The sequence below is a fragment of the Diplotaxodon limnothrissa genome, linkage group LG17, assembly GCF_057381915.1.
Source record: "Diplotaxodon limnothrissa isolate DT_005_m linkage group LG17, D_limnothrissa_male_GT1.1, whole genome shotgun sequence".
Lineage (NCBI taxonomy): Eukaryota > Metazoa > Chordata > Actinopteri > Cichliformes > Cichlidae > Diplotaxodon > Diplotaxodon limnothrissa.
The window spans coordinates 36,260,925-36,288,887 of NC_140612.1; the positions used below are offsets into that span (position 1 = coordinate 36,260,925).

At 43.5% G+C, this 27,963-nt stretch overlaps 2 protein-coding genes across 4 annotated transcripts; both read left to right on the forward strand.

The window, feature by feature from the left end:
* The first annotated feature begins 114 nt into the window (after positions 1 to 114).
* Positions 115 to 19,574, forward strand: kdm5a (lysine demethylase 5A). 2 transcript variants are annotated; one of them, XM_085376855.1, is made up of 29 exons: positions 115 to 819; positions 947 to 1,287; positions 1,765 to 1,842; positions 5,357 to 5,479; positions 7,274 to 7,444; positions 7,712 to 7,897; positions 8,224 to 8,302; positions 8,410 to 8,501; positions 8,634 to 8,792; positions 9,045 to 9,164; positions 9,277 to 9,435; positions 9,816 to 9,997; positions 10,201 to 10,363; positions 10,460 to 10,579; positions 10,681 to 10,875; positions 10,967 to 11,148; positions 11,276 to 11,400; positions 11,532 to 11,682; positions 11,845 to 11,965; positions 12,169 to 12,345; positions 12,626 to 12,804; positions 12,904 to 13,222; positions 13,329 to 13,889; positions 14,000 to 14,158; positions 14,510 to 14,638; positions 14,733 to 14,880; positions 15,027 to 15,247; positions 15,435 to 15,908; positions 18,336 to 19,574. In XM_085376855.1, exons 2-29 carry the CDS (start codon positions 1,129 to 1,131, stop codon positions 18,639 to 18,641), a joined length of 5,238 nt encoding a protein of 1,745 aa, XP_085232981.1. In that variant the 5' UTR covers positions 115 to 819; positions 947 to 1,128; the 3' UTR covers positions 18,642 to 19,574. The 2 variants fall into 2 exon arrangements, with proteins under 2 accessions (XP_085232981.1, XP_085232980.1); XM_085376854.1 differs by having other exon boundaries at positions 115 to 1,287.
* LOC146615369 (sodium- and chloride-dependent GABA transporter 2-like) lies at positions 13,392 to 27,891 on the forward strand. Of its 2 annotated transcripts, XM_085376861.1 has the most exons (15): positions 13,392 to 13,400; positions 20,798 to 20,936; positions 21,623 to 21,757; positions 22,550 to 22,690; positions 22,791 to 22,878; positions 22,970 to 23,102; positions 23,209 to 23,343; positions 24,040 to 24,143; positions 25,481 to 25,605; positions 25,721 to 25,833; positions 25,955 to 26,092; positions 27,015 to 27,117; positions 27,260 to 27,360; positions 27,488 to 27,658; positions 27,742 to 27,891. In XM_085376861.1, exons 2-15 carry the CDS (start codon positions 20,819 to 20,821, stop codon positions 27,889 to 27,891), a joined length of 1,755 nt encoding a protein of 584 aa, XP_085232987.1. In that variant the 5' UTR covers positions 13,392 to 13,400; positions 20,798 to 20,818. The 2 variants fall into 2 exon arrangements, with proteins under 2 accessions (XP_085232987.1, XP_085232986.1); XM_085376860.1 differs by lacking the exon at positions 13,392 to 13,400 and having other exon boundaries at positions 20,753 to 20,936.
* Positions 27,892 to 27,963: the final 72 nt, after the last annotated feature.

The window sequence follows — 27,963 nt, forward strand, 5'->3', positions numbered from 1 at the left end:
TTCTTCACGCAAGCATCAAAGTTAGATGAAAAAACAGCAATGAATTCAAAAGTAGTGAAACTTTTTCCGAGTGTCCATGAAAGCACCATAAGAGCTCTTCCCTTTCCTTGCTAGTTGTAGCTAGCACGTTTGCTAATCCGACTACAATAGGTATAGACGACGTTTAAATATACGGAAAGCTGCCTCCGGTAAAACAAAGCAAAGAGAGTATTGCTTTTGTATATGCGATTTCATTTAACCTGCTTAAACCACGGAGGACCGTTCTTCTCAGCCGACTGTGCCAGCTAACGTCAATGTTAGCTGCGCAACGGGAAGCGGTAGCTAAGCTTCTTTTAGCTTACGAAATTAGCTGTGTGCTAGTTCTCCGTCGCCTCAAATGCTTCAATGAATGGGGGTTGATGTGCGGAGAGAAGGAAACAGTCAACAGTGTACGCTTGGTACTAGGCTTATCCGTGTTGTTTTCAAGCTTGACTGGTGCCACCAGAGTAGGAGGACGAAGAGGCTGGAGTTTATTTTGGAGGACATCGACGAGTTCACTAGCGTGATTACGTTAGCTAGTGAACATTACAGCTAACCTTAGATAAGTTTGTTGGAAATGCATCCTCACGAAAAAAAAGCATGCACTGCCCAGGTAGTGCAGAAGCGATGCTAGCTTGTTTAACATAATAGACGGAGTGTTTTTGTGTGTTGGGTATTGTAAAACTTCTTCTCCAAATCGTCTGCGGCCAAGTCTTCACCGCAGTTTTTTTTTCCTCCTGAAGCTTTGGTTTGAGAGGAGCAATGGTGGTGTTTTTGGACTGACACTGCCCTCCGTCCCAGGTAGGGGGAGGATTTGGTGGTGATACCCCGGCCTGGTTTGGCCCTCTGTTTACGGATACAGGAGTGACATGCATCATTGACTCGGTTCTTGTTGTATTTTTTGCCTTCACTTTTCACATCACATTAGGTTTCGCCCCTGGGATGCTCCTGTCACTGACGTGATTTGTTATTTGGGGACATTAGAAGAATCACGATGGACACTAAAGAAGAAGAAGGAAGAAACAATTGCAGCTAACACAATTATGGACTCCTGAGGCTCAACTTTGCGCACTTTTATCCCTGATATATTTTTTTAAAGACTGTCACTGGATGGACGCCGATATGTCTGCGTTTGCGGAGTTCGTGCCCCCTCCTGAATGCCCGGTGTTTGAGCCGAGTTGGGAGGATTTCTCGGATCCTTTGGGATTCATCAACAAGATCCGACCTATTGCAGAGAAGACGGGCATCTGCAAAATCCGACCCCCTCAGGTATTTTTTTTTTTTTTATAAAACTAAAGGTCTGCAGAGGTTTTTGGTTTGTTGTCTCTTTGTGATCCTGAGCTGGCTTACTTTGGGCCTGCGTGGATTTTACGAAACGCAGCGACGCTACTAGTTGCCATTAGTCTAAATAGAGGTCAAACGAGGCTCAGTTTCTTTTCAGTTTTTAATTAAACATTTTTGGCACTGCTTTCCGTTTGTTGTTCAGAAAAATTGTGGGCGAAAGTGCGAAGAAAATGTAGCTGTTTTCCTCACTCCCACCTGGTGTTTTGGTTTTAAAGTGGTGGCTAGCTAAGTTAAAGTGGAACGATGGTAGACATTGGGCCTAATGGCGTCTACAAGCATACATGCAACAGATACATTTAGATTTTGATTTTTACTTTAAACTAGTCACGTGTTGTCACAATGATTTCCTCATTGCTCAGGTTGTTTTGGTGAATGTAATATTTCTTTTCTGTTGTCAATCAGGACTGGCAGCCTCCGTTTGCCTGTGATGTACGCAACTTCCGGTTCACTCCTCGAGTGCAAAGGCTGAATGAACTTGAGGTGAGTTTGCCACAAATGAATGAATAAATAAAATAACTCCAGTCATTGTTTATAATGAGACTGAAGCCATTATTGTTACTGCTTTGGCTGTGTGTATGATAGATAATTAAGATTCAAGATCCTTTATTTGTCACATGCATAGTTATGAGTACAACACGCAGTGGAACGTGTCCTGACACACTCCTTGACTGTGCAAAAAGAGAGAACATTATGTACATTAAGTGAATTATACAAAAGACCACATTATATGCAGTAAGTAAGTGAATTATGTACATTAAGTGAATAAAATAAAATAAAACAATCTTGAAATGTTTAAATTGAAAATCTAAAAATGTACATTGTGCAGTGGGTGTTAAAGTGTCTAGTGCTGTAGTAAAGGCGAGAAGAATCAGGTTGGGATGTGTTGAGAATAAGTCCTCTCTCAGTCACTTATGAATGCTGTGGGTGGGGAGTGGGGCGGCATGTTCTGGTTTAAGACACAGATGGCCTGGGGATAGAAGCTTATCTTGAATCTCTCTGTTCTTGCCCGGATGGTGCGGAACCTTCTGTCTGATGGAACAGTTGGTTGGGACGGGTCCTTCAATATCTGAGCTTCTCTAGGTGTAGATGTCCTGTAGGGAGGGGAGAGCAGTCTTGCAGCAGCGTTCTGCTGTATGGATCAGTCTCTGAAGAGCTTTTTGATCCTTAACACAGCTGTTCCTATACAAGGATGCAGTGTTCTGTTTGAGGATGCTGTCCACAGCGCCTGCATAGAAAGTCCTGAGGATCACTGGGGAGACCCCGAACTTCCTCAGTTGTCAGAGGTGGTACAGGCACTATGTAGCCTTTTTGGACTGGACCTGAATGGGGGCAGACCATGTCGGGTCTGAGGAGATGTGGACACCAAGAAAGAAAAGTCTCACTCAGGGGGGAAAAATACACTGCAGTTTTTATTTTGACTAGGAAAAGGTTATTAAAACAAAACAAAAAGCTGCATTATTATTTTTTTCAGTTTAGTTTTAATTGTGTCCAACGTTTGATGTCATGGATAAGATAAGATAAGATAACCTTTATTAGTCCCACACGTGGGAAATTTGTTTTGTCACAGCAGGAAGTGGACAGTGCAAAAGTTATGACGCAAAAATTAGAATACAATAAGAATAAATACAGTACACAGCTGTACAGAATAGAATAAAATAATATACTATATACAGTAGAATAAAATAGAATAAAAATATACAATAAGATAAAAATAGAATACGAATGCTATATACAACTGAGTAAAAATACAACGATGCCAGAAAAGATTATTGCACTTAGTGTTATTGCACATGTGTGGATGTGTGTGTTTGTTCAGTTAAAGTCTTTGTTGTGGAGTCTGACAGCAGTGGGGAGGAAAGACCTGCGAAATCTCTCCGTCCCACACCGTGGGTGCCGCAGTCTCCCACTGAAGGAGCTGCTCAGTGCTGTCACAGTCTGCTGCATGGGGTGGGAGACGTTGTCCAACAGGGATGACAGCTTAGCCGCCATTCTCCTGTCACTCACCACCTCCACTGGGTCCAGAGGGCATCCTAGAACAGAGCTGGCCCTTCGGATCACCCTGTTCAGTCTCTTCCTGTCCCCAGCAGAGATGCTGCCGCCCCAGCAGACCACACCATAAAAGATAGCAGAAGCCACCACAGAGTCATAGAAGGTCTTCAGGAGTGGGCCCTCCACCCCAAACGACCTGAGTCTCCGCAGCAGGTACAACCTGCTCTGCCCTTTCCTGTAGAGGGCGTCTGAGTTATGAGTCCAGTCCAGTCTATTGTTCAGATGAACACCAAGGTACCTGTAGCTGTCCACAGCCTCAATGTCCATACCCTGGATGTTCAGTGGTTGCAGTGGAGAATGCTTGTGCCTGCGGAAGTCTACCACCAGCTCCTTGGTTTTACTGGCGTTGATCTGGAGGTAGTTCAGCTGGCACCAGTCCACAAAGTCTTGAGTCAGTCCTCTGTACTCCTTGTCGTCCCCATCAGTGATGAGGCCGACTATTGCAGAGTCATCAGAGAACTTCTGCAGGAAGCACTGGGTGGAATTGTGGGAGAAGTCTGCAGTGTAGATGGTGAAGAGGAACGGAGCCAGAACCGTTCCCTGTGGGGCCCCCGTACTGCAGACGACCCTGTCCGACACACAGCCCTGAGTCCTCACATACTGTGGTCGGTCGGTGAGGTAGTCCAAAATCCAGGTAGTGAGGTGATGGTCCACTCCAGAGTTCTCCAGCTTGTCCTTCAGAACCGAGGGAAGAATAGTGTTGAAGGCACTGGAGAAATCAAAGAACATGATTCTCACAGTGCTTCCAGCGGTCTCCAGGTGAGCGAGGGAACGATGTAGGAGGTGAATGACGGCATCATCCGCTCCAATGCCAGGCTGGTAGGCAAACTGAAGTGGGTCCAGTGATGAGCTTGTTAGGCGCCGAAGCTGAGCCAGGACCAACCGCTCCAGGGTCTTCATCAGGTGGGATGTCAGAGCCACCGGCCTGTAGCTGTTGAGGTCCTTGGGGCGTGAAGTCTTTGGCACTGGTACAACACAGGAGGTTTTCCAGAGCTGTGGGACTCTTCCCAACCTCAGGCTCAGGTTGAAGAGGTGCTCCATCACCCCACACAGTTGGTCTGCGCAGGACCTGACGACCCTCGAGCTGATGCCATCTGGGCCCGCTGCCTTCTTGCCATTAATCCTCCTCAGTTCCCTCCTAACCTGGGTGGTTGAGAGAGACAGGCTGGAGCCTTGTGTTGAGTGTGTATTGGATGCTGTTGTTGGGGGTGGGGGGGAGTGAGCAGGGTGAATAGAGGAGGTGTGAAGTGTCTGAGGTGTCAGAGGTGGAACAGCAGCAGTGGGGGTGGGTGAGTCTGCAGCCGATGTTGTAGACTGTCTCATGGTTGAATCAAATCTGTTGAAGAAATGATTCAGTTCATTTGCCCACCTCACATCCCTCCCAGGCAGAGAGTTCTGCTGTTTGTGGCCTGAGATGGTTCTGAGGCCTCTCCAGACTTCACCAACGTTGTTTTGCTGAAGCTGGTTCTCCATCTTCTGCCTGTAGCTGTCCTTCCCATTCCTAAGGATGCCCTTAAAGTCAAATTTTGGATATGTGTTGTTTCAGTTCAGGGCACCAGGACAGCTGCAATGTTGTTTTATATATATTAGAAATGCGCAGATTATCATTATCAGACTGCATTACCTATTTTTTACTGATCTCAAACAGTATTTATGTATGGAAGTTGTCGAAATAGATCTGGTGTCTGGACATACTGTTGTTTTTTTTGTGTGTGTGTGTGTGTGTGTGTGTGTGTGTGTGTGTGTGTGTGTGTGTGTGTGTGTGTGTGTGTGTGTGTGTGTGTGTGTGTGTGTGTGTGTGTGTGTGTGTGTGTGTGTGTTGTTTTTTTTTTCCCCCCAATGCAAATTTCTTGGTTTTCCTGGCACCAAAATGTGGAAACAAAATGAATACCAGCCTCTGATTTTTCTAATCTGTCTTTTTACTCTTTCTCTGCTGCTTTTCCAGGCGCTCACTCGCGTAAAGCTCAACTTTCTGGATCAAATTGCAAAGTTTTGGGAGCTGCAGGGATCTAAGATTCGATTCCCTCATGTGGAGAGGAAACTGTTGGACCTCTACCAGCTCAGCAAGGTGGAACCAGTCAGCATGGATGTGTTTTGTTTTTTCTGTTTGTTTGTTTGTTTGTTTGTTTGTTTGTTTGTTTTTGTTTTGTGTTCAGATTTTTGTTTTTTAACCTAAAAATAGATTTTTTTTTTTTTTAGTGAACTTTTGTAAATAAGGACCTAGGGCTGCTCAATTAATCGAATTTTAATCACGATTACGATCTGGGCTTTCAACGATCATTAAAAATGACTGAGCCGATTATTAGCACCTCCCTCAAGCTTTACTCTCGCGCTGCTCCGTGTGGCAAATCGAGCGCACCTCTCTGCATTTCGAACACGTGTCACAACAATTAAGAGGACCCAAGGGAAGCTCGGAAAGCTAAGCAGAAGTTATTTGGAGAGGAGAGTGACTGCCGTTGGTTGAAAAGAGACGTAAAAAAACCCCAAACTTCAGTGGTGTGGAAACATTATGGGTTCGCGGAGACAGACGTGGATCAAGTAGACACAGTGTGTAAACTTTGCTATGGTGGAGTAGCTGCACCATAGAGCAACACTGCAAAGTTCACTAAACATAGATGTTTACATTTTTCATTTATTTCTTATATTGCAAACATTTGCACTGTTATCAGTATTTGCACACTATTTTCTATTATTTTTTAAAGTCATTATTCAATACATTGTTATTGTTAACCCTTTAAAGCCGGTCAGAGCAGCACGCTCCGTTTTGTGTAACTATTTTTAAATCCCTGTAGAACCTGAATCATGTAAGCTAGCGCAATAATTTTTTTTGCATATGAAACTTACATCTTATGCCATCAGCTTGTCCTCGGTCACAGTTTCCTTCCACATAAAGCTTTGCAAAAAATTGCATAAAAAGCGCTTGCAGGAACAAAAACATAATATTCCAGAAACACGCTTTGCCAATCTGATCAGCTGTTCGTAACACTTCCCACATTGAAACAGACGTCAGCGCGAACTATCGCATGTCCGCCATTTCCTGTCCGACACCGGACGTGACGCCATATTCGCGTAAAATGTAGTTTTTTACTTGTAGGCCTTAAAAGCCTATACTGGTGTTTTTATAAGTCATGTTTGACTTTTCTGAATAGTTTCTGGGATGCTTAGAACTCGAATTGCACAGCTGGAAATAGTTTATTTTGATGCACCTGCTGTTTTCTTTGCAAATTTGCATCATAGGATTGTTCTTTCGTTTTTCCTGCAGTATATAAAAATTGCTGTATCTCCAAAATAAAACTATGAAGACACTCAAAATAAATTTCCTGTTGTTGTAAACTATTTTTTGCAACTTTTTTGTATTTAAAGTTTTGAGGGATAAACCTCTTAAATTTCTCCAAGTAGAAATATATGTAAAAAAAAAAAAAACGATTTTAAATTTTTTTGTAGCTTATTGCACTTTTTTGCAATTAATGTAGTTACTATGGACTTAATGCATACATATTATTAAAATATGGGCTATAACAGTTGTATTGATGTATAGCAACTTGAAATGCTCCCACAAATGGCACTACAGCATGTAAAAAAATAATATAAGCTCTGGCGGACTTGGTTCTATGGTAGGTCTTAAAGGGTTAAATAAATATCGTCAAATAATCGAGATCTCAATTTCAGTGAAAATAATCGTGATTATCATTTTTGCCATAATCGAGCAGCCCTATAAGGACCCTTCGGCAGCACAAAAAAAAAGTTGTTTGTTTTTTGTTTTGTTTTTTTACCTTATGATGTTAAAACCTATTTTGGATGATTAGATAGATTAAGTGGTAAGAGCTAAAAAAAAAAAATGTTTTCCTTGTGTGCATTAAAGATTGTGTCATCCGAGGGCGGCTTTGAGACGGTGTGTAAAGAAAAATTATGGTCCAAGGTGGCCAGCCGAATGGGCTACCCTGCTGGAAAAGGCACCGGGTCTCTTCTACGTTCTCACTATGAGAGGATCCTTTACCCCTATGAGCTCTTCCAGACTGGAGCCACACTAACTGTGAGTGGTGCTGAATGCTGTTTAACTGCATTTTATATCATAATTGGGAGGAAAACAACAGCTAATATGTTTTAGACCATCATAAGTAGATTCTGAGGTTTCTTGTCTAAATTGCATGTATATGTTTGTACTTAGGGAAGTTTCTCCCAAAACACTTCATACTGTATATAAATGTCCTGTTACTAATAGCTTGTAATAACCTTTGGGCCAAATAACATCCTGGTTTTCTTCGGTAACCTATTCAGTGATCATTTTGCCTCCGATTAGGGCCTCCAAAGGTTGTATGATGAGGGAAATGATGGGGATGAGGTAGATGAGGGAGTTGGCGAGGAGGCTGTAGAGGAAGAGGAGCACGATGAGGAGGATGAGAAGGATAAAGATGGAGAAGGTGATGGATTGCAAACCAAAGAGCGGCTACTGCCAGAGAGACGATCCAGGCGCCTGAAATCAGAGGTAAAGTGAAGCTGCTCAGACATTAACTCAGAGTTGAGTTTGTAACCCACGCTGACCTAAAATTAAAAATGCCATGAGCACTAATGCGTTTCATTGAGTGTAACATTTGATAACATTGTTGCAAATGGGTCATGAAGTTATCATTTGTAGCAGAACAATTAGTCCCCCAAAATAAAAGTTTAAAAAAGTGCTTGACACGTTAACTTTTGGCATTCCCTCTGCACATCCAGATTCCTAACTGTGTCAGGAATGACCGAGGATGTCTTAACATTTAGCAGGATCACTTTGTTTCACAGTCTAATGCTGTTATTGTTGTTGTTCTCTAGCGGGAAAACAAGGAGCCAAAAACCCTTAAAATTTTTGGAGCGAGTCCCAAGATGGTCGGCTTGGAGATCGTATCAGCTGGTAAACAAAAATTTTGATTGACTTGTGTAGGCTTTGTTTTTATGTTTTGTTTTTAAACACAAAAACCAAGAGCCACTCCTCTTACTGTAGTTTTCCAATTCACTTAGATGATGGATTCAACAAGAAGCAGCGGCACCTCAAAGCCCAGGCCTTCGCCATCAAGATGAGACCACGCAAGGAGACCCTGGAGGTCAACTTTGTGAGTGTGATTTCATCATTTCATTGTGTTGAGTGTCAAAATTAACCATGTTATTCAATACCACAACAATTTTTGCATCTTGTTTTGTTTTCCCTTTAAAATAAATAAATAAAATGTGGCGCTAACCCTCAGATCGACCTTTATCTCTGCCTTGTGTGTGGACGAGGGGACGAAGAGGACCGGCTCCTGCTGTGTGATGGCTGTGACGACAGCTACCACACCTTCTGCTTGATCCCACCTCTGCAGGACGTACCCAAAGGAGACTGGCGGTGCCCTAAGTGTGTTGCTGAGGTAGGCGCTGAATGTGCTTTTATTCTCCCTGAGCCATCTGTGGTATACCACAAATGTTTCTCATGTCAAAGATTGGTGCTCTTACAGTTACTATAGTACTCATCATACTGAGTATACGGGTGAAGACTGAAAGAAATATATAGAACAGAGAGACAAAAGTCTGTTTCTAGCAACCGACCTAAAGTTTAATTACTCAAATGGGCGTGGCTTCAAAAGCAGTAACTCTAATGAATTGTTCATGCTCCTACACAGGAATGCAGTAAGCCTAGGGAGGCATTTGGCTTCGAGCAAGCTGTGAGGGAGTACAGCCTGCAAAGCTTCGGAGAGATGGCCGACCACTTCAAGTCTGACTACTTCAACATGCCTGTTCATGTATGTGAAATCTACTCAGTAGAGCTAGAATGAGTAAACGGATGCTGCTCTCAAGCCTTTCAGCGAAGACCTAAAACAGGATATGTCATAAGATCCATCTTACACTCCTCAGATGGTCCCCACAGAGTTGGTGGAGAAGGAGTTCTGGCGTCTGGTCAGCAGCATTGAGGAGGATGTCATTGTAGAGTATGGAGCAGACATCAGCTCCAAGGATGTCGGCAGCGGATTCCCTGTCAGGGACGGAAAGAGGAGGCTGATGGGAGATGAGGAGGTGAGAAGATGGTTGCACAGTATAAATATCGTAACGTGGTGATGTGTTGCCTTGACAAAAGTTGAAAAGTAACACGTAGAGACAGTATTGTTTAAGTAAACTAAATCTAATAGTAATATTATTACTTAATAATATCTAATAAAAGTAATATTTTTCTGCTCTTTTTCTCTCCCCCCCCCCAAAAATGCCATCACTGATGGGGAGGCACATTTGTCAGCTCATTTTCTCATATATTCTGCTAAAGATTTTTAATTGCACACACATCATCTTATTTTGTATTTTATTGAGTGGTTCCATCTAGCAAACTCCAGCCTCCAGTCTATTTATTTAATACTTTCAAATTTGCTCTGAATAGAAGCACTCTTTTCCTTTCCTGTTAGGATTATGCAAACTCAGGCTGGAACTTGAACAACATGCCAGTGCTGGAGCAATCTGTGCTCACCCACATCAACGTGGACATCTCAGGCATGAAGGTACCCTGGCTCTACGTGGGCATGTGTTTCTCCTCCTTCTGCTGGCACATCGAAGACCACTGGAGCTACTCCATCAATTTTCTTCACTGGCAAGTTTATGAAGTATAGTTTTGGAAGCAGCAGATAAGTAGTAGTGTTGATGAAAACAAAATTCTGCATGTCAGTGGTAATCCTTTGCTTCAGTAGGGCTTTTATAGTTGATCTTATGTTTATGTCTGCCCTGTGGAGTTATGGTACAATAGAAGCCCTAAATATTAAAAGAACATTCTGATGTCTTCCTTCTGTTCTTCAGGGGAGAACCCAAGACTTGGTATGGAGTCCCGGCCTCTGCAGCAGAGAAATTAGAGGCTGTCATGAAAAAGTTAGCTCCAGAGCTTTTTGACTCCCAGCCTGACCTCCTTCATCAGCTTGTCACCATCATGAATCCCAACGTCCTCATGGAGCATGGTGTCCCTGTATGTAGCCCGTACTCTGGGTTGGAATTTGATCTGGTTAAATATTCATGTGGAGATATTCATGTTTATTTATTACATATATATTCCTCTCCTCAGGTGTACAGGACCAATCAGTGTGCCGGGGAGTTTGTGGTTACCTTTCCCCGGGCCTACCACAGCGGCTTCAACCAGGGCTACAACTTTGCAGAGGCTGTTAATTTCTGCACAGCTGATTGGGTGAGGGAGCAAAAATACAAACTCCTCTTTTATTTTAAATATTGAATTTTTTATGTATATTATTTTGCCAAAACTTTGCTCGTTTTTCGCCCATTCTTCAGTTGCCAATGGGCCGCCAGTGTGTCGCCCATTACCGGCGTCTCCACCGGTACTGCGTTTTCTCCCACGAGGAGCTGCTTTGCAAGATGACTGCAGATCCCGAGAGCCTCGACGTGGAGCTGGCTGCTGCCGTCTATAAAGAAATGCAAGAGATGATGGATGAAGAAACAAAACTCAGACAGGCTGTCCAGGAAATGGTGAATGTTTTTCTTTTTTGTTTTGTGGATGTTATACATGTAATGCAACCCATTCTGATTATTTGAGCATCGCTTTCCTCATTGCCAACAGGGGGTACTGTCGTCCGAGCTGGAGGTTTTTGAACTCGTTCCGGACGATGAGCGTCAGTGCTACAAGTGTAAGACCACCTGTTTCCTGTCTGCGCTGACCTGTTCCTGCAGCCCAGACCGACTGGTTTGTCTCCACCACGCGAAAGATCTCTGTGACTGTCCTCTTGGCGACAAGTGTCTTAGGTGGGATTTTTTTTCCTTTTTTTAATTCATGGCGTAAACTTTAATCATGTTAAGAGTTGCACAAGCTTGTGTTGGTAGTAAATTCTTAAAACAAATTCATGTGCAGTTTTTGTCCAATCCATTCCAGGTATCGCTATGATCTGGAGGAGTTCCCCTCCATGCTGTATGGCGTGAAGACTCGGGCTCAGTCTTATGATACCTGGGCAAAGAGGGTCACAGAAGCCTTGGCTGCAGACCAGAAAAACAAAAAAGGTCTCTGTTTTATTGCATTATAAACTACAAGCATTTTGTTCCCTAAATTTAGCTATTTATGTCTTTATTATATCTAAATCCTTTCTCATCTTTGTTTTCTCCTGCTCTTTCTTTCTGTCACTCCCTCACAGATCTCATTGAACTCAAAGTTTTGCTCGAGGACGCAGAGGACAGAAAGTATCCTGAGAACGCTTTGTTCCGTCGCCTGAGGGAGATGGTCAAAGAGGCAGAGACGTGCTCCTCTGTAGCCCAGCTGCTGCTCAGCCGCAAGCAGAGGCACAGGTCAGGACAATGATTTGTGCTGATTTACCGCTCGCAAGTTACTGGGCCTGATATCAGTTTTTTAAAAAGTCTTTTCAGTATTAATTTTGTAGGTGGTTTTGTTCAAAGAGGAACTAAATCTTTGGGGTTTTTTCTCCCCTCTTTTTCTGTGTGCATCTCCAGTAGCCGCCTGCGTTCTGAGAGCAATCGCAATCGGACCAAATTGACTGTGGATGAGCTGAAAGCGTTCGTAGAGCAGCTGTACAGGCTACCCTGCATCATCAGCCAGGCGCGACAAGTCAAAGTTAGTTCCATGTGTCGATACATAGATCCCAATTATAATTGTTTTTTTGTTTTGTTTTGGGGGTTTTTAAATTTAGTTTTAGCCTCTCTTGTGTAATTTTCTCTGCTCCCCCAGCTCATTCAACCAATACTCTTAAACCACTCCCTGACATTTCCTACTTTTCCTTTACCTCTAAATGTGTCTGTCACTGCCCGTATTGCCAGGAGTTACTGGAGAATGTGGAGGACTTTCATGAACGGGCCCAGGTGGCGCTGTCAGATGAGATGCCAGATTCCTCCAAGCTGCAGGCGCTCTTGGATCTGGGCAGTGGCCTGGATGTGGAGCTGCCAGAGCTGCCCAGACTCAAACAGGAGCTCCAGCAGGCCCGGTGGCTTGATGAGGTGAGCCCACATCAGGCGATATTAGTTGTTGTCCTTGCAAAAACACAAGGTTTTCCACTTTTGTTACCAAGCGGAAATGAAAAGGAGTCAACTTAAGACTAACATCGTATTGCTCTCCGTTTCTGTAGAATGTTATCATATTGTTAGAACTATTTAGATTTCTAAGTAGTTATGTGCCAGTGTAAAGGAAGCAAAATCTTTGCAGTGACAGATATGAGTCAAAATCATAAACATCAAAAGATTGAGCAAAACAGAGACTGAGAACATCATCAAATTTCAGGTGCGTGCCACCCTTGCTGAGCCCCACCGCGTCACTTTGGAGCTCATGAAGAGGCTGATCGACTCTGGGGTGGGTTTGGCACCGCACCATGCCGTGGAGAAGGCCATGGCTGAACTCCAAGAAATCCTTACCGTGTCAGAGAGATGGGAGGATAAAGCTCGCGCCTGCCTGCAGGCCAGGTAAGGTTTCACATGTGAATGGAGATCTAAATTGCCCATAAAAGTCTACCTTTTAAAATCAGACGGTTCACACATTTGTTTGTGCTCTTATAATCTTAGACCTCGTCACAGCATGGCAACGCTTGAGAGCATTGTGCTGGAAGCTCGGAACATCCCAGCGTATCTACCAAATATTTTGGCTCTCCGAGAGGCCCTGCTAAAGGCCAAGGAGTGGACCTCCAAGGTGGAGGCCATCCAAAACGGCAGCAGCTATGCTTACCTGGATCAGCTGGAGAGCCTGCTGGCCAGGGGCCGCTCCATCCCTGTGCGGCTCGATCCGCTAGCTCAGGTGGAGTCTCAGGTAGCTGCAGCTCGAGCCTGGAGGGAGAGGACTGCTCGCACGTTCCTCAAGAAGAACTCCACGTACACACTGCTCCAGGTGGGCTGTCATGGAAACATTTGATGTTACTTGTGGCTGAGATGCAGAAATATTTAAATGTCTTTAATTTAAAGTCTGTATGATAATTATAACAAATATCTCTTAGGTCCTCAGTCCTCGTGTGGACATTGGCGTATACGGCAACAGCAAGAGCAAGCGAAAGCGTGTTAAGGAGCTCATGGAAAAGGAGAGGGGCGGCTTTGACCCAGACACCCTGAGTGATCTGGAGGAGAACCACGAGGAGGTGCGGGACCCTTCTACTGTTGTAGCAGCTTTCAAAGCCAAAGAGCAGAAAGAAGTGGAGTCCATTCACTCACTCCGAGCTGCAAATTTAGCTAAGATGGCCATGGCAGATCGCATCGAGGAGGTCAAGTTCTGTTTGTGTCGAAAGACTGCCAGCGGCTTCATGTTGCAGTGCGAACTTTGTAAAGACTGGTTCCACGGAGCTTGCGTCCCTCTGCCTAAGACTGGATCTCAGAAGAAGATTGGTGTGAATTGGCAGAGCAATAGTAAAGACTCCAAATTCTTGTGTCCGCTGTGCCAGCGATCACGGAGGCCGAGATTAGAGACCATTCTGTCATTGTTAGTTTCACTGCAGAAGCTGCCAGTGCGTCTGCCAGAAGGAGAAGCATTGCAGTGTTTGACTGAGAGGGCAATGAGCTGGCAGGTACGCATATAAATTACAATGCCTAACTGGTAGCATCCGAGCTTCTCAGTGTTTTTTCTTTTGGTCTCTGCTTATTACCTGCGCTTATGTTGGTTAAACTTTCTTAACAGGACCGAGCACGCCAAGCTCTGGCCACAGAGGAGTTGTCCTCGGCCCTGGCGAAGCTGTCTGTGCTGAGTCAGCGTATGGTCGAGCAAGCTGCGAGGGAGAAAACGGAGAAGATCATCAACGCTGAGTTGCAGAAAGCCGCTGCCAATCCTGACTTACAGGTACTTTGATCATTAATAATTTTGCATGGTTAGAAATTCTCTTTGAGATACAGATTGATGCTTTGGATGTAAATGTGCACTTCACCAGCAGAGGGCAGGAATCTGTAAAAAGATAAAAAGGCCAGTGGATTGGCTTAGCAGTCTGAAAGTTCACATTTCAGACTGGTGAGCTGAAACCTGAAATTAAATCTACCCTCTAGGGAAATTATCAGGCAAAACAGTTTTTATTCAACAACAAGCTGAAGAATCATTGCTGTTTTGCTTTTATTTCTTTGATAAGTTCAGTAGATAAAAGCTTTCCTGTGAGAAGAAATTTTAAAGAGTACGTGTGTGTTTGTGTGTGTTTCCCAGGGTCATATCCAAACTTTCCAGCAGTCTGGTTTCAGCAGAGCCACGTCACCGCGTCCCTCTGTGGACTACGACGACGAGGAAACTGATTCAGACGAAGACATCAGGGAGACTTACGGATATGATATGAAGGTATGGGAGGCATCAGTGGTGTGATTTAAATTGGGGTGTCATAGGACTTTATTTTGACTTCTTGTGTTGTTGTTGTATGACTGTTTGGCTCCAGGACCCTGGTGAGGTGAAGCCCTACCTGTTCTGTGATGAGGAGATTCCCGTGAAGTCAGAGGAGGTGGTCAGTCACATGTGGCTGGCTGCCACGCCTTCCTTCTGTGTCGAGCACGCTTACTCCTCAGCCTCCAAGTCCTGTGTTCAAAGTGAGGCCGCATTTATTTAATACAATCCCTTTGCTTTGAGTCTGTTTACCCATTGTTCCCTCTTGGCATTTATTTGCATAATAAACAATTACATTAACTACTCCTTGGGAGATTCCCATTTCATACTCAAAATATTTACATTTCAGATCTGGGTACACCCAGAAAGCAGCCCAGGAAGACCCCGCTGGTACCTCGGAGCCTTGAGCCACCTGTTCTTGAGCTGTCCCCGCAGGCTAAAGCCCAGCTGGAGGACCTGATGATGCTTGGAGACCTGCTGGAGGTGTCCCTGGATGAGACCCAGCACATCTGGAGAATCCTGCAGGCCACTCACCCACCCTCTGAGGAGAGATTCCTGCAGGTCATGGAGGTAGGAAGTTCAGCCATTATGCAACCTGATTGCACAGCTGGATAGAGACTTAATGCTGAGATTAATCATTTTTGTTTGTTCTGATGGTGTAATTACACACAATGTATGCAGTAAATGCAGAATAAGAAATGGCAGTGATCGCTCTCATTTGCTCTTTTCCCCCCCCTCCCCCTTCCTTTCTTTCCAGCCTGACGACTCTCTGATTGAAAAGCCTCTGAAGATCAAGCTCAAAGATTCCGAGAAGAAACGGAAACGCAAATTGGAAAGAGCCGAGCACCACCACATGCTGATGGCTGCTGCAGCTGCCAGTGGAACTTCGGCGATGGGAGATATCCGACCGCCCAAGTCCAAAGACTTAAAGAGGGTGGGTCTGGAGCTCGGCCTTGGGGGTAAACCCAAAAAGAAAAAACTTAAAATCAACCTGGAAAAGAATCGGGAAATGAAGCAACTGGCCAAACGGTTGGCCAAAGAGGAGAAGGAGAGAAAGAGGAAAGAGAAAGCGGCCGCAAAGGCAGAGGCCATCAGGGAGGGGATGGAGAAGAGGAAGGAGAAGAAGATTCTTGACATTCCCTCGAAGTATGATTGGTCGGGGGCAGAGGACTCCAATGATGAGAATGCAGTGTGTGCAGCCAAAAACTGCCAGAGGCCGTGTAAAGATAAGGTGAGCACACCTGTCATTATCCATAAAAAACGAACTAACATTTCAATTCAGTTTCATTTATACAGTGCCAAATAACAACAACAACAACAATCGCCTCAAGGCACTTGCGGCCGATTTTCACCATTGCAGATCCAGATGTGTGTTGAAAGGGGTACAAGGGGGAAATCATAGATGTTTGATGGACACAATCTTAACATTAAGATTGTGTCCATCAAACTTAATGATGTCAGTGCGCCCCAGGGTGGCTGTGACTACAATGTAGCTTGCCATTCACACACTGGTGATGGCAGTGTGTGAATGTGTGTGTGAATGGGTGGATGACTGGTTGTGTGAAGCGCTTTGGGGTCTTTAGGGACTAGTAAAAGCGCTATACAAATACAGGCCATTTACCATTTTTACCATTATATAATATGTTGAAAAATTGTTGAATATTCTTAATCTTATTTGTGTCATTACTTTATTGTGATCCATCGTGGTCTCAGAGGTTATTCCCTGCTCACCTGGTTTAAATGTGGACTCAAACCTGGGGAGCAAGGAAACTAAACTGATCTCACATGATTCAAGGTAGTAGACCACATCTACGTCCTTGAAATAGGACTGAAATATAGTTTATTATGAAGAAATTTATGTCTACAAATATATTTTGTTAGTACCTGGTTGGATGCACCTCAGCTCTCAATATTGTTGAATCTTGGCATAGATTCAACAAGGTGCTGGAAACATTCTTCAGAGATTTTGGTCCATATTGATCTGACAGCATCAAAGAGTGGCTGCAGATTTGTCAGCTGTACATCCATGGTGTATATCTCCCGTTCCACCATGCACTAAATGGGTTCTAGAGGACTGAGATCTGGTGACTGGTGGAGTCCTTGTCATGTTCAAGATTCTAGTTTGCGATGATTTGAGCGTTGTGACGTAATCCTGCTGGAAGTAGCCATCTACAAAGCTATGTACAAAGTGTGTATACGGTGGTCATTAAGTGGCATGGTCAGGACATGGTTTTATTTACTGTTGCCTTCCTTTCAGCTTGAAGTAGTCTGCCCATTCTCCTCTAACTTCTGGCATCGACAAAGCATTTTCTCCCAGTGAACTTCTGCTCACTAGATATTCACCCTAGAGATGGTTGTGTGGGGTAAATCCCAGATCAGTAGTCTCTGAAGTACTCAGCCTAGCCCATCAACAACCATGTCACATTCAAAGTCACCTAAATCACCTTTTCCTCCTTGTTCTAATGCTCAAGTTGAACTGCATCAGGTCATGTTGACGTTGTCTACACGCCTAAATGCAGTTGATTTGCTCCCATATGATTAGCTGTACAGCAAGCACGAGCAGAGCTTTCAAAGTCTTGATGTGGATTTTGTCAGGGCTCTGTATCTACTGATGTTCTGCACTGTGAAATTCCCTTAAGCCCATATTGACTGCACGAAATCAAACATACTGCAGTGTTAAACTGTAGGCCTCCATGATTGTGTCGTGATGTTCACATGGTGTCAGACGGAACATCAGTCTGCATACAGAGCCGCTCGACAGTTTGATGATTCCATCTGAGGAGACTGGGAAATACTGTGGTGTCGTTCACTGAATGTGTGTTTGTTTTATTAAACCAGAGTGGATAACAAACATTTCTCACAATGAACATCGGGTACCTTTTTATTGAATAGTAACAGCTGGTAACCGCACTGGAACACCTCAAAGAGAGTTAGACATAACATATTAACAAGGCCACCTGATGTCGTCTTGATCAGAAACGCTACTGCAGACTGCACAAAGTTAACCAGTGGCTAGTCTTCTTCTCTCTTGAGTCTGCGCTGCCAATCAAATCTAAGGAATCATTAGCCCTACAGTTCTGTCCTTTGATTCACCGATGATTTATCCAGGGCATGCTCGTGACTGTAGCCCAAAACGATGGCATAGTGCTGTGTTAGTCGCTACTTTGAAAGGAAGGTAACCTTTAAAAGAAAATGATAATAATTTACTTCAAATTTTTTAGCTTCACGTTACAGCAAAAACCACTTTTTTCTAGCTGCGCTGGTAAATACATTTGTTTTTGTTTTGTTATTTCTAATGTTTTGAAAATCAACAATTGAAGTGTGTCCAAGATGATCTACTCTGTTGTAGTCATGTATTCCAGTAAATAACATCAAACATTAGTTGAACAGTGACTGACTTGTAGCTGTGAAACAGACTTCTTTAATTGCTAATGCAGTATTTTCATTAAAATTCTTGAATTAAAGCTGCAGCTTCTTTTCAAATTTGTTGTTGTGGTGAAAAAAGCAAGTTTGTTTCACTGTCCACACTGACGTGATTGAGTGCTGTTAAATATTATCTTTGAATTTAGTGTCTTGCTTGACAAAGTCATTGTCTCACTCACTCACATTTCTGAATTCATCACGTGAGTTTTTTGTTCTTTTCTCTCCTATTTCCCAGGTCGACTGGGTTCAGTGTGATGGCGGCTGTGACGAGTGGTTCCACCAGGTCTGTGTGGGTGTGTCATGCGAGATGGCCGAGAATGAGGACTACATCTGCATGGACTGCTCCCGGAAGGCCGCCGGTGGAGGAATGACCGTCGAGGAGGTGTCGGAGGAGAGCGTCGTTGTGCTGACAACGTCAATGTGCGGCAGCAGCGTGCAGAGTGTGCCATCGTCATCGGTGATTGCCTCCTGGTCATCGGCTTCTCACTTAAACCCAGCGACATCACATCAGCAACAGCAGGATTCTCACCAGGGCAGTTAGCACTTAAAAAAACATGGGCCAATGACAGAGAACTTCACAATATGCCCAGTATCCAGGCTAGTTTTTTAAACCTCAAGACAAGTTAACAGTTCCTGTAACTGTTGGGAGTGTCAAGCACAAGAAAAACACTCCTGTTTCTGAGTGCTGAGATCTGCAAACAGACTTTACATGTGTCAGCCACAACATTAAAAACCAAAGGCGAGTAAAGTGAATGACCTCGATCATCTCGTTGCAGTGCGTCACTCAGCCGGGAAGCCATTGGTATCGGTATTCATGTGGGTGATACTGTTAACATCCACCCAAATGTGGCTAATTTGCTCCTGTATGACAGAGGTCCTGTTCACAAAAGGCTCGTCATTACACTCGAGGTGTTGAAATGGCCTCCCCACATGTCAGTCCATCCACAGGATGCACCAGAATAAGCCCAATCGCTGCATCTGCTGCAATATCTTGGCGCCCGCAACCGGAAGACACCCTCTGAGGTCCTGTGACCTTGCTTCAAAGGGCCAGACCTGTTTTGATGTCACAAAGGGGACTCACAAAATATTAGGCAGATGGATTTAATGTTGTGGCCTCTCTGTATAATCCCCCTACAGCAGTTTAGGTCTAGAAAAACCTGCCGTCTTCATCCTGGTCCTCAGTTCAGCAGTAACAAGGCAATAATAACTTACCTGCAGTCAAACACTCACTTATTCCAGCTGTTGTATTCAGTGGCAAACAGACAAATTTGTTCCCAGCTCCAGGACATTAGTTCCCCTTCTGTCCCTCTTGCCAGGCCCTTGAGACAGTAACATCTCAATAAGTAGGTCTTGACTAGGAAAAACAAATGGTTGTATTGTAGTGGAATTATTTATAATGTACATAGCTTTTAAGGCAGTTAAACCAATGGATTGTGGCTTTTTGTTTTGTTTTGTTTTGTTTCTCACCTTTAATAAATTCTTCCTAGTCAAATAAGTACAAATTGCAATGTTGTTGTTTTTTTTCTCTCCATGTGACGAAGCACACAAACGACAACCATCTCCTCTTCTAAACTTCTTGTTTGTGAAGGCGGGGGGGGAGTGACCTCAAGATGTGTCACTGAGTGGTTGATTGATTTCTTTTCAAACTGGTTTAAACCTCACATCAGCTATGTGACATTCATTTTCAAAGCAGGGCCTCGATTATCACGGTGAAAAATTAACTGGTCAAGCTTATACGTATCACTACCTGTACGCAGGTCTGTTGGGCGAGTAGAGGATTATGGCAAGGGTGGGGGTTGTGCTGATGTCCACTCCTGACTCAGACAGGTCAGATCCAGTGTGAACTGACCCCGTCTGCTTTTGGCAACCGTCTGAGTGAGGCACCTCTATCAGACAGACAGAAAGAAAGGGCAACCATGGTGGGCTGCAGGATACTCAAAGAATTACATAACTTTTGTTTTGTTATGCAGCCACATCTTCCACCACCTGCTGTATGTTGTGTCTTCAGACTCATCCACTGAGAAGACTTTTTGACCAAAATGCTAAACATAGATGAAAGGAGAAACAATGGTCTATCTGCTATATAGCAAAACATGTATTTCTTTCAGACCTTAGCACCGTATTTGTGGAAAACCTTCCATCAACTAGTTTAACTTTTAGAATGCATCTGTTGATGTAAACAAACATGTATGTTTGTTTCTTTAGACCTATGTAGCCAAAGTGCATTGCAACAAGAACATGAGTTATGGCTGACAGGTCAAATGTCATCCCCCTGGACTATTACATTGCATCTTATTTTAACAGTACAGACATGGTGGATGTTGTACTTTGCTTGGAAGGGACCCCATGCAGGGAAAGAGTGGAGGCTGGCCTTGGTTTAGCATTACAAAACCCCACCTCTCTGTCCAGCCACGTTAAATAGTCAAACCTTGGCCCCAGTCAAACTGAAACCTACAGATTCAGCTTCAAGCTCGTCACAAGAGTGACACCACAATGAAAGGTAAGTGCACATATATTTGAACTTGGTGCGCTCTACAGCTGGAACAGTTTGGTGTGCAGACACATCGGCTTCCAATTCAGGCGATATGGGTGTCAGCCATCGAGTTTCCATGGCCTACTGCAATCCTCGTGTACATCTGTTGTACAGGAGACTCTGTCAACGCCGGCCTCGCCAATTATACCAGCCATGCCAGTGACTTGCCACCCTCTGAAGTGAAGATGGAGGAGAGGGGTCAGTGGAGCAATAAGCTGGAGTTCGTTCTGTCAGTCGCCGGCTCCATCATCGGCCTGGGCAACATGTGGCGGTTCCCTTATCTGTGCTACAAGAACGGGGGAGGTGAGTGGGAAGATGAGCTAAGTAGAGAAGATAAAGAGTGCTCCTCTGCAGTTTTCCATCAACTAATTCATGCATGTCACTAATTTGTACAAAAGGTATGTTAAGCAAACACCTGAAGATCTTAGTATTATTCTGAAATTGATCAGATTCTGAAATTGATCTCTGTTCACTAATGGACTTAATGAGAGACAAAACTTGTTATCGCGAGTTGCAGACTTCATTCAAAGGCAAAATTCATCCTTAAATTGATTTGATGATAGAAGTAAAAACAGGTGCATTCAAAGTTTCTGAAAATCTGTTTGGAAAAACAGCTCTTCCTTCATTGGCTGCATGTTATGCTTGTTTGACTGCTAAATTAGATACCCATTTCTCTCTCTCTCTCTCGCCCTCCATGGGGTGGCGGGGTCAGAGTTTGGGAATGAGCGGGGTCAGACAGCTGTTGTTGCTCCTCGCTCACAGCAGCTGTTTCTGCAGAGAGGCAGAAAACTTGAACAAGCCACATGCCCTCGGCCTCTCTGCGGGCTTTCATGGTTTTATGTGGTCTCCTTTCCTTTTTATTTTTTTGTACTTTATTCCAAATCAGATTCAATATTAAAGGTGCAGACAGTAGAAATACATTGCATTTGAACAGAGTATACCTTCAGTATAAACTCTAACCCTTAATCATTTGCTCTTTTTCAACTCAGGTGCATTCCTCATCCCTTACCTGATCTTCCTGTTTACTTGTGGTGTTCCCGTCTTCCTCCTGGAGGTAGCACTGGGCCAGTACACCAGTGAGGGAGGCATTACCTGCTGGAGAAAGATCAGTCCTTTGTTTGAAGGTAAGGAGGATTCAGGTAAATTTGGTTTTATCTGTATAGTGCCGTATCAGAATAGGAATCTCCTGAAGGCACGTTGTATTGTAAAGTAAAGAACTGCCAGTGTTAGCGAGAGACAACCCCCACTGATTCACAAACCTTCTATAAGAAAGCACTTGGTGATTGTGGGGAAGAAGAACTTCCTTTCAGTAGAACCAGGTTCAGGGAGGAGCATAAGAAGAGAAAAGAGACGTACATTCTTAGATTTTGACACAGAAGAGAGTAATCTGGAAAAAATAGCTTCATAGGGACTGAAAATGAAAATTGTCAGCGAATCACAGGAAGTCCCCCAGCAGCCTGAGCCTACAACGGCATACCTAATAGATGTTTGAGGGTCACCTGATCCAGCCCTAAGTATAATATAAGCTTCATCAAAGAAAGTTTTAAGCCTAATCTGAAAAGTAGAGAGGGTGTCTGCTTCCTGAACCCTGAGACTCTGTCTCCCATTCTATATTTAGAAACTCTACAAATCACAAGTAAGCCTTCAGTCCAAACCAGCATGCTTTACTGGGATAATATGGGACTATGAGGTCTTTATGATATGATGGTGTCTGATCTTTCATGACTTTGTACGTGAAAAAGAAGGATTATAAATTCAGTCTCAAATTTAAGCGGGCGATCTCTCTTCCTCATCTCCATTATTATTCTGTTTTGGAAGACCAACATCAGCCCTAAGCATACATATTTTTTCATATTCAGAATATACTAATTATAAAGGTGAATATTGTTACGTATATTTAAATATCATTTGTGCAGGTCTTGGCTATGGCACCCAAGTGATAGTGACTCTGCTGAACTTCTATTACATCATCGTTCTGGCTTGGGGGATTTTTTATCTGTCTTTCTCCTTCTCTTGGGACCTACCTTGGTCTTCCTGCAACAATACGTGGAATACAGGTAACACAACAAAGCTTCGTGAATGTTTCCTCTTAGAATGTATTTTTCCCCTTCTTATAGTGCAATGGTAAATAATTTCTATGTGGTTTTTCCCCTACAGAAAACTGTGTGGAGTTTCAGAGGAGAAACACCTCAACTGACCAAATGATCAACCCAAACACCACCTCTCCTGTCATTGAGTTCTGGGAGTGAGTTGTGGCACCCTCGATAAAAAGCAGATAGTGACTTAATGATTTAGATGGTTTGTCACTGGTGTGTTTTTTTTCCCCGTTTCAATAGGAGGAGAGCACTAAGGATTTCCCCAGGTATTGACCAAATGGGCTCGCTGAATGGGGACCTGGCCCTGTGTCTGTTCATCGCCTGGGTCATGTGCTACTTCTGCATCTGGAAGGGGGTGAAATCCACAGGAAAGGTGGGTGAGAGGGGGACTCAGAGGCAGCTCTGGGGTACGTGATGGATGTCATGTGGTGATTATTTTGGCATGTTTCCTGTTTGCACATATGCGTGTGTCGATATAGGTGGTCTACTTCACTGCGACCTTCCCCTACGTGATGCTGATTGTGCTGTTGATCAGAGGACTCACCCTTCCTGGCGCTGGAATCGGCATCCAGTTCTACCTTTACCCTGATTTGGGGCGACTGGCAGATCCACAGGTATGAAGATCATTTGCACAAAACTCACTTAGACCAGTCACAAAATTTTCAAAGAGTGACGTGAACCAAGAGCAGGTACCCCATGGTTCTCGGTTGGGGGGGAACTTGTTTCTGCTGGGTCCATCTGCTCTCCATGAAAGAGACAGGGACCGCGGGGATTAAATGCAAGGTCAAGACACCACTGGGACTGTAAACACAAGATCTACCAGGACTGAGCTGAAAGCAGACACAAAATCAGGCTTTCCCCCCTTTTTATGGAACAAGACCTTTTAAAGTGGCTTTTTAAGTGACCAAAAGAATCTTTAACTAAAATGTATGGGAGAAGTAGGATTTCTACAAGAATCTAGCTGATTTTGGGGCAAATAAGCAAACTTTTTAATTGTGTTTTTTCAGATTTACAGACCAAGTCCAAAAATAACTCCCTAAATAAATGCCCAATGGTGTTTCAAAACAGTTGCACGGCAAGTGTTGGTTGTTGAAATAGTGCAATATCATCTCAGTTTGCTATTTATGGAAGCATGGTTAATAAATGTTCAGCTAGAGCAAATCCAGTAACAGACATTTCACTTTTGCCCACCTGCTTTAGTCAGTGATGGCTGAATGTCTATGGAAAGATGTAGCACATCAATCCTCCTGGTCACATAGCACTGCATTTGAAATCTCTATATCTCTATATTCATATCTCTCCTGTGTTAGGTGTGGATGGATGCTGGCACTCAGATCTTCTTCTCCTATGCCATCTGTCTGGGGTCGCTGACTGCTCTGGGCAGTTACAATAAATATAATAATAACTGCTATAGGTATGTATGCAATGCAGTATCCATGTGCTTATTCAATTACACGCTTACATAGATTAAAGTCATTTCTCAAGATTATTTAAGCCAATAAGTTGCTCATTTTTGACATTTGTTTGTTTTTTGATTTTTTTAGTGCGAGTTGCCCAGTTTTAAATTAAAAGTTAAAATTACATACTTTTGTTGCACTCAAACCAACCAGCCAACCAAAGCATTTGAAAAACTGTGTGAGCCGTTTCACATACAGACTAATTACTTTCTACCGTATACATTTGCCAAACAAAACATTGTACAACTAGCAAACATTACCACTCCATTGAAGTTGGTGCACACTTCCGTCTGCAGTGAAAAAAGTAAGTTCCCATGTGAAACTGATAAATAACTTTCCATGTTATGTGGCATTTTTAAAATCACGTTTTATGTAGGTGGCTAGAAAACAGCCACATACACAACATGCCAAATAGCTCTTTCAAACTATATATGACAATTTAAGATTTGTACATGTATATGTTCAACATCTCCTCCCTCATTCACACATCATCCTTTTCCTCCTCTGCAGTCAGTGCTCTAACAAATAAAAACATGTATAAAATGTATATTTATTCTTGATATTTCCTCAATTACTTATTGTCAGCAGCTTAAACATGTGACCCTGATAGCTCCAGACAGCTGACAACGAGCCAGCTAAACAGCAAAAACAGCTAGTTGTAAGCTAACATCATGCCAGCTAATGCTAGACTCCAGCGTCCTCAAAATCGCACTTTCCCTCTGATAAACACTTTGATTAAAGTTTCACATAGTATTTTTAAATTTTATTTTCTATGTTATACAATGTTAGATTCACTTCAAAGGTTTTACTCATGCTGGCTAACAGAGGCTAACAGCAACTCACAGCGGCAAAAACAGCAGCGCTTACTAACGGAAAAGTTCAAGATATCGCCAGCAACTCACCTCACTGTCACTGTCATCGGACAGAAGGGCGCATGGCTGGCTCAAATCATATCACATTCCTTGCACAAAGTTTTACAGCCCCGGACCCTGCCACCAGAATAGATAAGGCAAGTATCATAGCAGACCTCATCAAAAGATTGATATAATAATAAAATAATAAAAATTTTGAGTGAATTTTCCCTTTAAATAGTCTGAAGTTTCTTTTTAAGATTATATTCGAAGTAATTCTTAATATTTAGAAGAAGAAGCAGCTGGGGGTCGCCAAGGTGGGTAGACTCAATTAAAATCACTAACTCAAGCATCATCATCATCATCACCTCTTACTTTATAATTGCCTTTCCGAATCTGATGCTTAACTCCGCAGTAAAAGGACACTTAACATATTGTTGCAGAGACTGCCTGGCGCTGTGCTTTCTGAACAGTGGCACCAGCTTCATGGCAGGCTTTGCGATTTTCTCCATCCTGGGTTTCATGGCTTATGAGCAAAATGTTCCCATTTCAGAAGTGGCAGAATCTGGTGAGGCCTGATATCAAGCAAAATAGCAGTAATCCCATAGTGACACTAATTTGTTTTGATACTTAGGTTGGTTTGTGGTTGTTCAATTTAAGTTGTTTGTTTTGTCTCTGCACAGGCCCTGGCCTGGCATTCATAGCTTACCCTCGTGCTGTGTCCATGATGCCCTTGTCTCCCTTGTGGGCGGCCCTCTTCTTCATCATGATTGTTTTTCTAGGGCTGGACAGTCAGGTACAAAGCTATGCACCATTTTCAGATAACACGCTCCGCCACTTGGATGTTTTTTCTTTTTCATGATTGCTTTAGTGATGATCGCATTCCTATTAATGACTTTTCCCCTCTCCTACATCAGTTTGTGTGCGTGGAGAGCCTTGTGACGGCCATCGTCGACATGTACCCAGCCGTGTTCCGTCGAAAGTACCGCCGGGAGCTCTTCCTGTTAGGCGTGGTCCTGGTCTCCTTCCTCATGGGCCTCGTCATGCTTATGGAGGTAGGTGTCACACTCTGGGACTATAAACACACAGATTCACACAGCCAAAGATCAACAAGTACAGAAGTAAAATTGGCCTGTAGTGTGTAGTAAATGATTTCATACGAGTGTCTTTAAATTATTCTTTTTTTTTTTAAAGCTGTGGTGTCATCCCTTGTTTCCTAACAGGAATGAATGCCTTTAGCAGCAGTTTGCTTGATCATGTGATGTTAAAGCTGTTGTCTCTCAACACATACTCTTAACAAATTGGGCAGTTGCTGGGGTGGAGGGATTGCGGCTGGTGGTGGGATGCTTTGTTCTGATTAAATAAACTCTTACTAGAATCCAACGTAGTTGACGTGGTTTCACCTCTGCACAGCTGGAAGCATGAATGCTCTGTAGAGGTGTCAACAAGTCCTCAGTTTGTAAGTACAAGCGCGTCAATGGTTTTGTGCGACCCTTCTCAGGTAAGTGACAAGCATTGTTATGCAATGCTCCCAATTTTAGGATGAGGGCTGAAATAGTCAACTTTTGGGCTTCAAGGTTTCAGGGTCTTTGTATAATAACAGCACTATACTATATAACAGTATTTTACTGTACAGTTTTCAAGCTACCATTCATTTTTAGATAAAGGAGACCTATTATGCTCATTTCCAGGTCTCTGTTTTTATTTTTGGATCTTATTAGAATAGTTTTGCAATAAGCCATCCTAACCTTAAACCCTTTAAACCAGCTTTCTTCTGATTGGCTGCCCCTTGTAAAAAGACAAAAACAAAGGGGTTCTGCAGGTGTGTGCAGCAAAAGCTATGTGTCTAAGATTACCATATTAGGGATATCTCCTTTCAGTGACATCATACGGAGCCAAGAGTATAAAAAACTGTCTAAAACTGTAACTGTAAGCTATATTTGTATGATTATACCTCTTTGGTTTGTATCTGTTTAGGGGGGCATGTATGTCTTTCAGCTCTTTGATTACTACGCAGCCAGCGGCATGTGTCTTCTCTTCATGTCCATCTTTGAGACAGTTTGCATTGCGTGGGTTTACGGTAAGCAAACAGAACTGCATGTAAGATTACAGCACAAGCTTTGACGAGTAATTCTGAGTGTTCACCCAAGTTACTGGCAGAAACCCAGCTGGGAGTTTTACACTGTGTCACGATGAGATGTGTCTAAATCGTGTTTTTCCAGGCGCTGATCGCTTTTATGATAACATTGAGGATATGATTGGTTACCGGCCAGGACCGTATATCAAGTGCTGTTGGTTGTTCTTCTCCCCTGCCACGTGCATTGTGAGTCTCAGTAAAGTAGATAAACTTCCAAAAATGACAATAAATGTTCTATTAGTGAAAAAAAAAAGAGGAAATAAAGCAGGTTGATCCTCACTAGTTGCCGTACCCTGTTACCTTGTCTCTGCAGGGCACCTTTGCATTCTCCCTCATTAAATACACTCCTCTGAAGTACAACAATGAGTATGTGTACCCGTGGTGGGGATATGTGATCGGCTGGCTGCTTGCTCTCTCCTCCATGGTCTGCATTCCACTTTGGATGGTGTATAAGATCAGCACCACCCAGGGGACACTCAGAGAGGTATGCTGGTCATCCTGTCAGAGGAAAACATTTGTGCCCAACTGACGTGTTCCTGATTTTAATCTTTGTTTGCTCGTTCACAGCGCATCCAGTTGCTCATCAGACCATCTGACGACTTACCTAAAACCAAGAGGGAGCAGGAGAGGTTACTGGCTATCTTTGCTCCAGAGGTAGACACCACCAAGACTACAAATGGCTACTTCCCCGTCTCTGAGGCGGACTCCAACTTGTGAGGCTTCAGTGGTCTGTGGGATCCACTTACTTTAAAACATAACATACACGGTGGACTCAGGCGAAAGTAGTGG

Bases quoted from the DNA above. Each gene is read 5' to 3' on its own strand.
- kdm5a (XM_085376854.1), top strand. From the start codon at position 1,129: ATGGACGCCGATATGTCTGCGTTTGCGGAGTTCGTGCCCCCTCCTGAA. The intron at 5,480-7,273 runs GTGGAACCAGTC...TGTGCATTAAAG, and splicing joins ACCTCTACCAGCTCAGCAAG to ATTGTGTCATCCGAGGGCGG. The intron at 8,502-8,633 runs GTGAGTGTGATT...GCTAACCCTCAG, and splicing joins AGACCCTGGAGGTCAACTTT to ATCGACCTTTATCTCTGCCT.
- LOC146615369 (XM_085376861.1), top strand. From the start codon at position 20,819: ATGGAGGAGAGGGGTCAGTGGAGCAATAAGCTGGAGTTCGTTCTGTCA. The intron at 23,103-23,208 runs GTGGGTGAGAGG...GTGTCGATATAG, and splicing joins GGGTGAAATCCACAGGAAAG to GTGGTCTACTTCACTGCGAC. The intron at 25,606-25,720 runs GTGAGGCCTGAT...GTCTCTGCACAG, and splicing joins TTCAGAAGTGGCAGAATCTG to GCCCTGGCCTGGCATTCATA.